The sequence below is a fragment of the Austrofundulus limnaeus genome, unplaced genomic scaffold (assembly GCF_001266775.1).
Source record: "Austrofundulus limnaeus strain Quisiro unplaced genomic scaffold, Austrofundulus_limnaeus-1.0 Scaffold11, whole genome shotgun sequence".
NCBI lineage: Eukaryota > Metazoa > Chordata > Actinopteri > Cyprinodontiformes > Rivulidae > Austrofundulus > Austrofundulus limnaeus.
This window is the reverse complement of record NW_013952413.1, coordinates 4,748,651-4,764,310: the sequence shown is the minus strand read 5'-3', so window position 1 is coordinate 4,764,310 and position 15,660 is coordinate 4,748,651. Positions and strand designations below refer to the sequence as shown.

Sequence of the window (15,660 nt, the reverse complement as noted above, 5' to 3'; positions counted from 1 at the left end):
AATCATATATTTATGATTATAGTGCCCATCTCCTGAATGAGCTGAATGTTCAGATTTTTTTGAATGGCTAAAATAGGTCAAAGTATGCAGACATTTATAAATTGGAAAAAAAAGTACAAAAAACAAGAAGATAATTGTGTGAAAGCTGAAATGTATCTTTTGTGACAAAAAAAATGTGTACTTGTTTGCCAGGGGTAACTTACATACAGATACAGTTCAAATAACTTTTCTAAAAAAAAAAAAACTCTCTGTAAACACTTCCCGTCTAAAGTGGCAATCCCCACAACAGCTGGACAATTCAACATCTGCCTTTAAACAACTTTACTCATATTAATTCTGTGCAGGATCACTGGAATGTGTTTATGAAGACAGAAGAGGACCAAATAGTCCGGAAACATTCATCAGCGGGTGAAGCAATCCGAGTCGTTTCCACTCACAGAAATCATCTCCTCCTTCTTGCACTGATGGGACAGATCCTTGATGCCGTTAACAAAGAGCTTGTTGGCGCTGACGTAGGCCCTGCCAGCCTCTATCATCCCGCTGCACAGCTTCACCAACTAACGAGGAGCAGAAAGAAWAAAAAAAGACATCGCTTTTATTTTGTGACAAGACCGTTGTCTATTTAAAGAGTTTCACACAAAACATTGCAAGGATATTATTAGACACAGTGATGAATCAAACAAGGCTTGAAAGATTGACTAGTCGCATGTTTAATATGAGAAGACACTCAAATTAGGACTTAATCCTCATTGGATCATGAAATCATAATGAGAATTCAAACGAGAGTGAAAATTAAAAGGATGAAATGAAAAGAGATGATCAGAGAGCAATAACTGCATGGAGCAGCTGGGATTATATCAGCATCCACAAATACATCCAAGTTCATAAAAATATTTTCTGCAGAAATCTGAAACCTTAATCAGCTGGTATTTATAACAATAATTTATAATCTTATAATATGAACTTAAAGGGACGGTCATGTTTAACTGCTGTTTCAACATTTGGACAAAACATTTTACAATAAACCAATAGTAAGAAAGAGGAGCACTTCTTCCTGATCCTCCAAAGTGAAATTGTGATTCCTACTGAACGTAAGACACCAACTCCTCAGAAGAACCACATACAACCAGACTTTTTATGAAAATCTGATTTGTCATTTTAAACAATTTATTTAAAAGTAATGTGAGACTAAAACTGTAGAACAAAAGAACAAAGCAGCATAAATTAAACATATTGTCGGTAATTGAAAACCAGACCTACCTAAACCTTTAAAGTACCTCAAATTTGGTTGTGCTTACAAGTCATTTTCCATCGTCACAGATGTCCCCAATTACATTGGCATCTACTGTTTTTTTTAAGTTTTGAAACTTAATTAAAGGGATGACTTGATGGCTTACTAATTAAGGTGCAGACTCCATGAGCAAACATCTTCTCATGTTTGTCACTTTTGACTAAATTTCTGGCAAACATGCTTTTTCTTTTTTTCAATGGCATCTCTTTCCTCTGCTATTTTTGCCCTTCAAAACATGGCAATAAAACAAGACCCCATGACCTAAAACGTGACCTCCTTCAACTTCTCTGCTAAAGCAGTAAAACGTTGTTGTTCCAGGATTCCTGTAGCAGAGGATCCACAGCATCATCATTCATAACATGTCAGAGCTTTAATAAATACAGCTACCTCCAAGCTGTTATGGTGCCATGAATATTATCTATCACATCATGGATCACATATTGATCAGATGCTGCTGCTGACTGATCCATGATGGGATGTAAATGTAACATTTTCTACATGTAGGTGAAATTAATCACTGCAATAAAATAACTGTTTGTTTTTGTCACTTTTACGGTGGATTGCATCAACTCTGTTACATTACAGAAGGGACGTTTCACTGAAGTGAAACACAAATCTGTGGATGTGTTTGATTACTCTGGCTGGCTTTCTCAAGGACCAGGATGTGTGACACAAAAATCTAAATTTTGGAACTAAAATTGATTTATGGTACTGAAAGTGAACGTTGTCAAACTGAATTTTTAATAAACCAAAATACAGTTTCAAAGCAAATTAATTCAAATTCAAAACTTTACATTCAGTTTCAAATCATTAAATTCAGTTTAAATTTATTTTCAAGCCAATGCATTCAATTTCAAATTATGCACATTCAGATTCAATCTGAGCAATTCAAATTCAATTCCTGCTGGCACAAGATTTATCCCACAGAAATATCAATACACTGAAATATTGTAATATTTCATTTCCCCTGTATCAATTCTCTAAAACACTGTATTGATTTTTAATTTCGGTTTAAAACCTTCCTGCCAGCCTCCACTCCTAAGGGGCCTGAGACTACTGTATAATGATAGCTAAAAGGTTAGTTTGAGCTGATATAAAATTAGCATCTTTTGGAGAAAAAAAATGGTAATATATTGCTTTGCTTACAGTATCGCAATTTATCACGACCACTGTTTCATGAAATTTATCATGTCACCAAATTCTAGCCAATGAACAACCTTAATAATTAGAACCAGAACTTCAAGGACAGCACAACATACTAAACAATTACACCAGGGGTCATCACTCTATAGACTGGGCTGCTGGGCATGTTTCGTTCATAATGACTGACATGAACCAAGGAGTACATGTTAAAGTCTAGAGCCGTGAGAGGCCGCTCTAGGCTTGTAACACCTGTGGTTTATGTTGTTCCTGAAGCTTACCAGGTTAAAAAACAAAAACAAAAACAAACAAAAAAAAAAAACAATGAGCACTAGAGAGAAGTTTGGAGTTACTGAGAAACTTGTGAGGGGACTGGCAAAAAGCAGAGGTAAGCAATCGGACCATTCAGCAGTATGACGCTGATGACGAGACGGCAGAATGACAGAGAACGGTAAGCTAATAGTAGCTAATGTTAGCTCGCTGTTGGTACTGTAATGTTTTTTTTTTTTTTGGTATCTTGCTGCAGATGTTGTTTAGTTGAACTCGGGTAAAAAGAAATCCTTACAATTGTTGCAAACAATTTACATAAAGTTATTCATCTATGTCTGTCTATGTTAATTAAGGCTATTCGGCATCCCAGGCAGGAGCTGTGTTCTGTGTGTTATTCCAGATTAAATGTCTGTTTTGCAATTTATATGGTTTCTTTCCCCTCTTGAAAATACTGTAATTACTGTACAAAAGGGTATATTCTCACTAACTAGCACCATAAGTGTCCATTTCATTGTATTTCAGTGGTTAGCATCACAAAGAAAGTGTGTAATATCACAAACTACAGTACAGAGGGCACATTTAACTCTGAGATTTTGAGCAGTTATGTAAAAATAGCACACATTTATTCCAGAGACAATCCTTTATAATAGGTTTCTCTCACAGCCGCTTAATGAAAACGTTAACCATAAACTGCTAATTGCAAACGTATAGAAGCAGCTCACAGTGACGTACAAACGCTCGCCGACACCACATGAGGTGGCAGCGGCTGCACGCCCCTACTTCAGGGGGTAATAGGATAAGTTAGAGAGTTTTATGCCGGCATTACCACCACAGTGATGCAGCTGTGTGCAAAAGTGCAACCAAACATGCGCATGTGTGAGTTGGTAAACAGTGGAGGGAGCGAGGGGGGCTTCTGCTAAAGAGAGAGTGCAGAAAGCCTTTTAATTATCTCATTTAGAGCAGGAGTTCCCATGGTCGTCGCTATGCGAGTGTGGTTTTACTGGAAGGCTGGCAGCGAGTTATTTACTGCGTGCAGACCCACGACATGAACACTCCTAGAAGCGAGCTGCTGACTTAAAGTGTGGGTGAACATGTGCACGCTCGTGTGCAGAACATCTCGTCTTAAAGTGCGCTGAAAAAAATGCTCGTTTAGGCCAATTAATTCAGAGAAAACGCAAATGAGCGCGCCGTCACTGCACCTCCAAGGCAGGTCTAATGACATGCAGAGGTGTCAACAAACATGTGAATCTGAGCTAATTGTGTGCAGCTCTGAGCCCCTCCAGTGTCTGGATTTGTTAATAAATGGACTCGAAGAACAACAAGGTTCTGCTCAAGGCCAAAACGTCACATCTGGTAGAGCGTGACGGGCCCTGCAGGGTTAAGTGACCAGAACGCACACAGAGACTCCACAGGAAACTGAGGTGTTAAAAGGCTGGATCAAAATGAGAAACAGACCATTACAATCTGCATGTTTTCATTGTTAGTAAAACCATTAAACAAAGAGTAAGGAAATTATTGTTTGGTAGATTATTTCTTTGTAGTAACAATGCTCCTTGGCAGTGGGCAGTAGTCCCCTAAGGCGCAAAAGTGCTAATTTCAAACCAAAATTTCACATTTGTGTTTAGGAATTTTATTATTTTTTTCACAYGGTGTGCAGATTTGCACTTTCTAATTTTAAAATTGAGTACCGCTAAACTAAACTTTTCATTGAATTTTTATTATTTTCTACAGCAAAGGAAAAAGAGCAGTATAAACTCAAAACAATGTAGTACCACTTGTTACATTAAATTTTCATCATAATTATCTTTAACAGTGGAAAGAGGAAGCCATCTCTGGTCAGTCAGGGGTAGACATAAGGATTTTTTTCAGTTTGCCCAGCGGACAACCTGTTGACAAAATCTGGTTGTCCGCAAAACATTTTGGTTGTCCAAAAAAAAAAAAAAAACAAACTCAATTAAAATGTAATTGAATAGGTAGCCTATATCAGTGGTTCCCAAACTTTTCAACTTTGACCCACAAAATAACAGTAGCAGTGACCTGTGCCCACAACTATTTTTGGATGACAAACATTTGTATCAGGTCAACTAAACATGGGCAAAGTAACAATATTTATTACTCTACATTTACACATTTTAGGCAACTAAGGCAAAAATGTAATTAATTTAGAAAATCTTTTCAGGACCCAACCTTGATGTTTCAGGACCCGACTTTGGGTCCCGACCCCAACTTTGGGAACCACTGGCCTATATTGTTCTGTATACGAAGTTTACTGTATACAAATGTTCTCGGTCAGCAGGTTAACAGTTTCAGGAGCTGCTTGAGTAAAACTCCTCCTAATCCTCTTCTTTGAAATAGAGAGCAAAAATCAACATCCAACAATCATAAGCTTCCTGCTCACAGGACAAACATTTTAATTTAAATAGTAGTATCGCCTACTGTCTACCTGATCTTATTAAAGCTACAGTTTAGAGTTCTTAGGACTGAAGACTTTCTGGATAAAGGGGATTTAAACAGCTCATTTTAGTGTTTTCAACTGAGAAGCTTTGATGTATTTATTAAAAAGAATTATAGCACAAGAAGTTCTCTGCATAGAAAAACATAATTTATTTTTTACAGTATTTTTAAACAAACTGACAAGTTTCTCCACTATAAGTGTTGTGTAATGTAAATGCATTGAAACACCTGGATAAATTTAGAAGATATTATGATTAACGACAAGCACCTGAAGCTGACTCAGAGAACTCTGTGATTTTAGAGGAAAATCAGTTTAATCCCTAGATGGCTTTAACAAGTTTTTTTCCCTGTTCATTTTTACAATAATGAGCACCCGCTGCTTTTTTCTTGGTTGTCCACTGGACAACTTGGAGGCGGGATCTGGTTGTCTGAAATGAAAATAGGTTGACTCARACAACCTAAACAATGGTTATGTCGACCCCTGGGTCAGTAAAATGAAAAACCGTCGTTTGTTCACAGAGCTATATACTCTTGGCTGACTGTCTTTCTGGGTGATGGTTTTCATTTAAGTGAGAGTTCCCACAATTCTTTGTGTGGCAGGAAGCAGTTGGAGCTACATCACTGGGCGAAACTCCCTGTCCCAGCCCTTCTCCATCGGTGCACCTGCTGCGGTTCTGATCTGCGGTTCGGCCAAAGTGTGTCTCCAGGTTCCAACCACACAGAACCACGCTCAGCTGTGCAGTTTGTACCTCCTCTTCGAGGTTCACCACGGCAAATAAATAAATAAATAAATAAATAAATAAATAAATAAATAAATAAATAAATAAATAACGACCGATCAGTAAAACCAAATCTTTAAAAAAAAAAAACTCAACAGCCCATTGAACACCTGCCCATAACAAAACACACACAGTGAGGTAAACTTCAGAGGGTGGGGGTGTTTCCTATTCTCCATCCTGTACCCTGAATGCATCACTTCAGTTCTTCAATAAACAGTTTAAAATAACTTATACATCCTGCAAACATAAGAAAATGACCAAGAAGCAGCAGAACTACCAATCTACAACAACTGTTTATTTAACACCTTGAGCCAAAAGTCTGTTTCAATAAATCACCTCCCCAAACTGTGGCATCATGTGCAATGCTGTGAAAATACACTGTTGTGCCCCTAGTTGGCAGTATCATGGAAGTATGGCACAAGTTATTGCGGGAAAATACTCTTGTAAACTCTGAGACAAATTTGTGCTTTAGATTTAGCTTCCGCTAAGTTTTATTGAGCTTATGYGCGTCAGAACGTGCGGACCTAAATAATTTTGCTAGCTCTTCAGAATATGCGGAAACTAACTTTTGAATTAGAGCTGCCCACCACTGCTCCTTTGCATTAAATCTTGTATTGTTGAAAGCCTGTTAATTTCTTTTTAAATAGTGCCGCATTTGTTAGGAACACGCCTGTGTGGAATGAGCAGTAGAGCTGAGTATGTAAATACCACACATAAAAAATTACCAAACCCTCTCTGACAATGTCAATAAATGATTACCAAGGGCAAAAAACTATAATATTCCCTAATTTTAGCTCACTGGCTGGAAAACTGGGAATGTTTTCTCACCTGTCAGATTTTCACTTTTCACAAATCTCATTTCTCTCCTCAGAGAGCCGTCATTGCTGTCAAAGCAGACAGCTTTAGTTCAAACTCAAGAGTCTGCTGAACAAAACAAATAACCCAGACGGAAGCCTCTTAAAACTCTCCTCTTTGACCTTWTTAATCTGTCGGCAGCACTCAAATGAGTTGAGAGTTCAGCAGAGGGTCCTGACCTGAATGCCTGCAGGAATAATTCACTAATACGCTTATTTTTTAAAAACTATTTTATTTTCTGTTTTCTTGCTGATTTAAAAGATTTAAAAGATAGAGGCGCTGCATCTTTGTTTCAGAATGAGCTGCATCTTTGTTTCAGAATGATAAGCTACAATACGAAGAATAAACCTTGTATTTTTATCAGGTTAAGATTAGTGAATGGATGGATAATTTACAGAATGTGCAAAATTAAGAGTTTGGTTCTTTTAAGACTTGACCAAGATTCACCTTRAAATGCAAGATAACTACAGCCACACTAAATTATAATCACTGTCCTTTACTGGATTATCCCTGACTTTCAAGCTTATTAGGTTAACTGAAGAAGCCTGATCTCATTTAGGCATCCATCCCTGCTGAGCTTCCACACAAAGTGAACTTTATATGTAAATGCACTTTCAGCTTCATTGAAAATAAACACTTTTCTCTCAAAAAAAAATCAAGATTATTATTTTTTGTTGCAACATTTTGGAAAGAATCCTACCAAAATGTTCTTCTTATTAAATAGATTGTTGAAATGTGATATCTGAAGGTAGTTAATTTATTAAAACAAAAATACCGAACATAAAACTTCCTCTGTTGTTCTTCCTCTTGCGTACCAACGCAGGCATACGAGTGTGTTTAAATCTTCTATGTTAAAGACATGGAAGAAATGAACACACTCCTCGGTGACAGAACAAAGTAAGTTTGTACCTTGTCGAGCTTTGCTTCGATCTCGACCACATCCGTCTCCACATCATCGATTCCAGCCCTGCACACAGAACACAACACAAGTTAATTGAATCTGTTGTTCTTTCCTTTTTTTTTTCCCAGTAATGCCATTTCTGAGAAAATGAATCACATGTTAATCTAAGAGACACAGTCAGACGAAGAATCAGTTCCTTTGTTGGGAAGAGATTCTTGGATTACAACACGAGAAATACTCAGACAMGTTGTCCCAGAAAGATTTCAGGAAGATTTCGTCCACATCAACGAACTGAAACCGAACAAGTGGATGAAAGGAGAAGAGATTTAAATGTAACTCACTAAAAAACTATGAAAGAGTTTTAGAGCCTACTATGATGTACTTTTGTCTTGTCTTTATCATTTTATGTATTTTAGCCCTCTTCAAATTAAGCTGCAATCAGGCACCAAACCTCAGCGTCTCTCAGGTTGGAGCACTAATCCTGATGATTAGATCGACAGACGCATCACTCTGGAAGATTAGTGGCCACAGCAGAGCGGTAAAAATCAATGAATGACATCATGCGGAGACACAGACCTGCACTTCAGTCTCCAATAACTGATCAACCCGACAGCAACAACACAAAGATTCATCGTCGCCTTTAGAGACTGAGCCACGTTTTTCCAAATAACAGCTACAAAATTTGAGCAGGTTACTTTTTAAAGGACTTTTCTTTATTTGTTCGTGTTAGTGTCTGTTCATATGGAGGATAATGGGTCGTGACGGCCCTCAGCAGGACTGTGTCAGGTGGTTTGGGTGGGTGATCGCTCTTAACCGTCCTTCCCCCGGGGGTCTTCTTCCATTAGGACACAAGCACACACAAACAGACACACTCGTCCATGACCACACAAGCAGGGTCAGTCGTTATGGCAAGCTCTTGTATGTGGGTCATCGGGATTGTACATAAGGTCCTATTAAATTAAACTTTTGTCCTTGCAAACGCATTGCAAATTTAGACTGAAAAGAAAAATCTCTTTATATAAACAAATCTGACGTGTGTTTTAAATTTTAGTTTCCAGTCCTTAAGCTCAGTTTGGAGCTTTGTGGAAAAAAGCCTGACGAGGCCTGATGAGGATCAGCATCACGCCCTTAAAATCTGCTAGAACATGTCGACCCATAAAAACCTCGGAGAATAAGGTGATCTCATCACACACAACCCCGACCGCCCCACCCTTATTTTTAACTCCTCTACACCCAACAGCTGATTGAGTACGTCACAGGGAAACATGCTGCAGACGCAGAGCGCGATAGAATCAACACCACCTGCCAAGATGGGTTTATTTTTACGAAAGGGTCGAGCTTTGCCTGTGTCTGTCTTACCCAGCAGACAGAGGGATAAAATCAGTCATCACCTGCTTCAAAGAACAACATTCCCAAAATGCCTCTGTGCTCGCAAAAGTTCCTGCAGAGAGAGGAGATGCTGATAATGGAAGGGAAAAGAGCAATAAAGTTTTTTTGGGGGTGTATAGATACCAAAATACTCATGAAACAAACGTGGATTTTAATGAAACTTTCAAAAAGTACTCACTGTGTCTACAACTTCACTTTAACTCAACCGGTTTTTAGGATATTAAGCCAAAACTTGGTGAGGAAGGTTCTGAGAATCACCCCTATTCCAAGAGCTCAAACATTTTGCAATGCTTGCATGAAATCAAGCATAACCTCATTTACAAGTTGACCAAATACAGCCTTTAAATCATGATGTTTTTCTTCTCGTCTTTCATCCGTCAAACTGAACGCATGTTGCAGTCTGGGTGATTTACTACACTTCACCAAAATATCTGACAAGAGTTTCATTTTGGCTGTTTCGCTGGAAGCGAGTTAGAAACACACGGGTGGCGTTCTGCACGAACACGTTCCACTCCTGAGATCCGTGTCAAATCCAGCAGCATCCTGCCCCCCCTCCATTAACTCACTCTGACCCGAACAGCATCACATCAAACAGCTGGTAAAGCTACAGCATAAGCTCATTACAAGCATCTGCGGTGTCCCAGGCAGCACACACTGCCAATAAACACTGACAGGGATTGGATGGTAAGGATAAACAGGCAACACTTGATACAATGTCAGATAGGACTCTACTGATCAAAGTTTTCAAGTTCAGCACAAGGTGACCCTGCTTCTTGTGCTTTGTGTTGCTGGGTTTCTCATGACTCTTGCACTGGCATAATCGCGTAAGTACAGAATGTTTACAGCTCAGCTCATGTTGGTTATCAAACCCTTTAATAACTCTCGCTCTAAATGAGCGTAGAGATGTGGTATTAAACTGGAATGGAGTAAAACACAGCGGGCAGAAAGATCATGGGTAATGCTGGAAAATTGTGGGAGTTTTGCCGACTGTGGGTGTGTGCTTAAAGGGATCGTTTAGATATTTTCAAGGGGGCTCTGTAGATGGGTTGTGGTTATTACTCGCCTGTTGTGAGAAAGCGATGAGCTAAAAAATAGTTCAAAGAGGACTGGTGCTAGAGCTGCACGATACCATTTGAGCATCATTATCGCAATGTACCTGTGCGCAATAGTCATGTTGCAGGTCCTGCAATGTAGGAGGCTTATCTAGGGACTAAACCACAAGTCATGGCACTAAATGGTTGCATAATACAACTTTTATTTTGACTGGTTTGCTTCCACTGGTGGAAGCAGTCGGCTTTGTGTCAAATTAAAAAGCTATAAGGACAACAAGGATGTTGATGAAGCAGAACTTAAAGTGTTATTCAAGTCATCTGTTGAACATTCTTGTATTTGTCCAATATTGCAATATTACAGGGTTAGTAAAAAAAATGGAATGTTTCTTTTTCTTAATATTGTGCAGCCCTAACTTGTGCTGCCATTAAATGGTTTAAATCTCAAACATTCATATTGGTTCGTGGCTATTTACATAGAATTCTATGATTATTTTCAAGAACAAATGGCAGCAATAGCAGCTAGCTGTAGCTCTTCTAGCAGGGATAATATAACATTTCTGTCTGAATAACCATGTATATGAATTTGACAGCAATGGAAAAGTTTGTAAAACTCTAATGAACTTTTTGAAACTGGACTTGTTTTTAGCAGCAATCCACTTTGGTCTTGCTCAGACATGATTTGTGTTAGGGATGCACATTATATCGGCATTGATATGGTATCAGCCGATATTGGCCATTTTTTAGAATATCGGTTTTGGTCCGATATGTAAAACTGGGTCGATTTTTAGGTTTGTGTTTCTGTTTTGGGAGGGGGGATGGTTGGTTGAGCGGCATCTGTTTGACCATGATAATGAAACTGACGCTGCACAGCCAGGAATAACTGAAGTAGAGCCATGTCAGAGGTCTGGTCATTTATTTACGGTATCAAAAAAACAAGTGTATTTGTGCAAATATGTATAGTAGTTTGTGTGCTTGTGTAATATCTGTAAATATCGGTTATCGGCCATAATAGCTATAATTATATTGGATATCGATATCGGCTGGAATTTTCATATCGGTGCATCCCTAGTTTGTGTAGTAAGACAGTATTGTAGTATACCTCTGTATTGTAATATGGTGACGTCTTTAAAAACTATGACTGTAAAATAACCCTCTGAAGCCTAGTCACATGATATATTTAAATTGCTCTAGCCAAAAATACAAGCCTTCTCTGAAACACTGTTTCAATTTGTCAAGTAGAGTTGTCAAAATGTACGATTTAAAAACTATATCAGTTTTTAAATCGTGTCAATAGGACCAATAAAACCAGAGTTATGATAAATACATTGGCATACACTGTTTTTTTCTTAACATGATCATCCTATATGATGATGAAACGGTAGTCTCATGGAAAAAACAGCTCATTCCACCATCAGTCTCATCCATCTCTCCAGCTATAAAACCCCAACCCTCCTCTCTGACCGAGGCCTAAAGTTATTTGACAAGTGCCAAAAAATCTATAGGAAGAAGAAGATAAAAAGCTGTCAAAGTTAGGTTGAATGAAGTTTGGCAGTGATGGAGAGATGGCAAGAGAGAGAGCAAGTAACTCATCATGCCACAGACCACAGACCCCCCCCACGCCCAACCCTTCCCTGCCTGTGAATGCCCTATTTTGCTGTATTATCTAAAGATAATATGGTAGTATGAAAAAGATCAATACTGTCTAACTCAAGCTCAGAATAGCCACTAGTTCTTCAATGCAGTCAGAAATAAGGCTGTCCAAAAAGCTATCCAAAGCAGGTAAGATACTGACTAGTCATAACATTTCCACAGAACCCCATTTCAAAAGATCTCAACTATTACTTTAAACACTAAAACACCTCGAAGCAGTTTTATAGATGATGATGATGATGATGATGATGATGATGCAGGGCACTCCGAGTGGAGGATGGGCTCACACGCACTGCCAACGCTGGCGTACTGTACAGGGTCTGACATCACCAACGTGGAGGGGGGGAGGGGGAGCCACACGTGCTCGGGCTACATGTGCACTGCGATCATCGGCTGTCCACACAAGCGCAGCGAGCTTATTCTGATCCTCTGCTGTGCCGGTGAACCGTAGTGAAGCCTGCATGGCTCTGAACCTCCCGTGTCTTCAAGACTCCATGTGTCACACAGCATTACGTCCACATCAGCATCACTTCAAGGACCGAGGAGGAGCAGAGGACACAACAAGTTCCCCGGTACCAGAAAATAAAAAATAAAAAATAAAAAATAACCCAGAGGCCTAAATACTGAGATGAGGAAAAAATACCAGCCTGGCATATGAAGGGGTTGAAGCTGCTAATTAATTTTTCTTGACAAAAGTGCAGCWTCTCATTAAGTCGAACATCTCGTGCAGAGTCTCCACACGAATGTGTTCGCTCTGCATTAATTCAAGGTCAGCCTGATGTGAGTCACTGACCTAAAATCCACACACATCCTCACAGCTTTGCTTTATCGATGCATCCTCATCCAAAAAAAAAAAAAAAAAAACAACAACCAAAAAACAACAACAACATACATACAGCAGCTGATTAGTTTATTCAACGATACATAATTATATTGTCAGCAGGATGAATCACTCTTGCTGTCAGTATTTTCAGCCTGACTCAGCAAGGCAACCCCAGATGGACGGTGACCTTATTTTCAACTAACATCAGCCTGAAAGCAAATCCACTTTCTCATGTGAGGACCGTATACAAATRAAGAGAAACTGAAAATAGAAAATAAATGCAACACATGAGCACTGACCCAGAAACCTACTAAATACTCAACATAAAAATAAACTCTTAGCTTGTTCAGACACTCAAATGTGGACAACATGTAAAAATGCAGCTTCACTCACTCAAACAGATAATTCTGGATGAGATGAAAAACTCATTTTAAATGTATTTATTAGATGCAGGATCATGAAGGTCTTACTGCAGATTTTGCTGCAGTAGTAACAGCATCAAGTTGCTTTATTAACATGTTTTCAGCAGCACGATCTCATCGTGACACATTAATTCCCACACCGTCGACGGGAACAGACTCGTCAGATGTGTCGCACTGTTGGTGACCCACTTTTGCGCACAAACTTAATCACCTGTCAGATACAATGACATGTATATTTATCTGAAAATGTCACAAAGCAACAGATCAACGATTACACAATGAGCAAGATCCAAAAGAAAAATTTTTCAACTAACAATTTAATCAAAAGGAAGAACAAATAAATGAAACTTTATTGTTAGGGATGCTCAAGATTTTCAGAAAATTGATTCAATTCTAAGCAATAAACTGAGCATATTCGATTTATTTTTAAAGTGTCATTTGTAGCTTGTTGCATATAAATAAACTCTGATAGAAAATGTGTTCAGGCTCCAATTGAGTATTTCACGTTGAATTTGTGATTATGGATATTTGTTATCGCCTGCCTGACTAAAAACTCAGACTGATAATAGTTTTGTTCCTGTTTGTGTCTGTTATCTACATATCTCAACCAACAGGACAGATTTAATTAATTAAAGGGGCACTATTAAGTGTTTCTCAGGCATATATTTACAGTAAATTCTATACCATAACAAAGTAACTGTGACACCTTCGTTGTTATTTAAATGCTGTTTTTATGTTTAAATAAAAATAAGCTTGACTCCTCATCATATCTGTTTCTAAACACTTTGGCCTCTGTCTCTTTAAGAACCTCCATCTGATCYTGCCACGCCCATTTCAGCACGTCATCACAGCCGTTTCTCTGCTGGGGGTGGGGGGGGGGTGCGTTTCCTTGGCTGCACTGAGAGGTCATATTGGGAGTTCAGCAGACACGGTTTTCTCAGAGTGTTTGCTAGTTGTTGCTGCCGATAGCCTGAAGGCGTCGCGGGGCGGGCCGGGGAGGTGTGCTCTGTGTTGAGGAAGCTCGGTTCGGAGACACAGCCCAAAAGGCAGTTCTAGTCCCAAAAGGCGGTTCTAGTCCCAAAAGGCGGTTCTAGTCCCAAAAGGCAGTTCTAGTCCCAAAAGGCGGTTCTAGTCCCAAAAGGCGGTTCTAGTCCCAAAAGGCAGTTCTAGTCCCAAAAGGCAGTTCTAGTCCCAAAAGGCGGTTTTTGCTCCTCTGCCTGGCTGCCTCAGGACACTACAGGATTTCTCAAACATGCATGACTGAGTCAAAGCAAGACTCTGGGCATGTTTTTGATGGAAGGATAACATTATAACATGACATAAGTTGATTTTACATGATATTGCCCCTTTATAAGTTCAGGAAATGATGAGTAAACGTACACCTTTAACAGCAGCTGTGTTTCCATTACAAATGTGCACAAAACTTTGTCGATATTCTGTTAATGTCGAAAAACACAGTTTCGCAACTGCAGTGTTTCCATTAAGCAAGAAACGCTATTAAAGTCACGCGTGAATACGTTTGTTCTCGCGATAAGTCGTTATAAACATGGCGGCAACAGATGTAAACACATAGCATATTGCTACCACGACACTAGCGCTCATCATCAGCCATCAGAGGAGACGTCTGCTTCTTATCGAGGCGTTCCAGTGACAAGCCCCTTATATACTTGGGAGTGTTTATGTATGCAGCGTTTTTGGGAAATTGTAGTCGGTGAATTTACTACTTTCTTTTACTACTTCGGTGATTTTACTACTACTTTTACTTCCGGTTATCTTCTTCTTCTTCGTCTTTTCGCCAGTAAAAACAGCCGGTTCTTGATCACGTGACTCCCATGATGTGAAAAAAGTGTTTCCTTTGCAGTTTTGTGAAACACACCAATTTCAATACAGCTGAAAAACCACCTCATCCTAGCGCAAAGCCATTTTGTCAAAAAATGTAATTTTTTTAATTAGACGTGTTTCCATTGAGCAAATTTATTTTCGAAATTCTAGTTTGCATATTTTCATGGTCAATGGTAATGCAGCTAGTCAATTCAATAAACAATGGCCACCACAGCTAACTGAGACTCTTTTACAACACATACTGGGAGAATGACTGATATCACTAGATTATGGATAATATTTCCACAGTTTGATGAAAACAGCTTCAATTTCCAACACAAGACAATCTTAGTCTAAAACTTGCATTAAACTTGCAGTGAACAATATTTCTTTCCTATTTATTTGAGAGGTGGTCCTGTAGCTCACTTTGTATTTTTATTATTATTATGAAAAATCAAAAGTCCTGATGTTTTCAAGCTTCCTGAACCGACTGATTTCAGCTGAATCTTCTCATTAAAAATAGAATAAACGCTTTTGTTATCTTCCACCCACAATTTTCAGGCTAAAAACACATTAAAATTTCCTCAAACAGAATTGCAAGTGGTGGGTTCCATGGCAACCAGTCATTGACCCCAATCTCCATGGCAACAAGCATCACCACCATTACTCACGCTTTTTTTCCTGACCAATTTTCTCTTTGTCTGCTCCGTCCGCGCAGCTCTCTGACACTATTTTAAATGTCATCCTTTGGAAAAAAAAAAGAACATTATCCTTCAGTTTGTCCTCTTTCTTTTTTTTTTTTTTGGGGGGGGG

At 38.9% G+C, this 15,660-nt stretch overlaps 1 protein-coding gene across 4 annotated transcripts in view; it reads right to left on the bottom strand.

The window, feature by feature from the left end:
- acap3b (ArfGAP with coiled-coil, ankyrin repeat and PH domains 3b) overlaps window positions 1–15,660 on the bottom strand; it is a 79,521-nt gene that overhangs the window by 29,110 nt on the left and 34,751 nt on the right. For all 4 annotated transcript variants that reach the window (XM_014002128.1, XM_014002130.1, XM_014002129.1 and 1 more), the window contains exons 2-3: window positions 7,699–7,756; window positions 438–557 (exon numbers count right to left, since the gene is read on the bottom strand). In XM_014002128.1, the coding sequence (XP_013857582.1) occupies window positions 438–557; window positions 7,699–7,756 (178 nt within the window). The remainder of the gene's footprint in view (window positions 1–437; window positions 558–7,698; window positions 7,757–15,660) is intronic.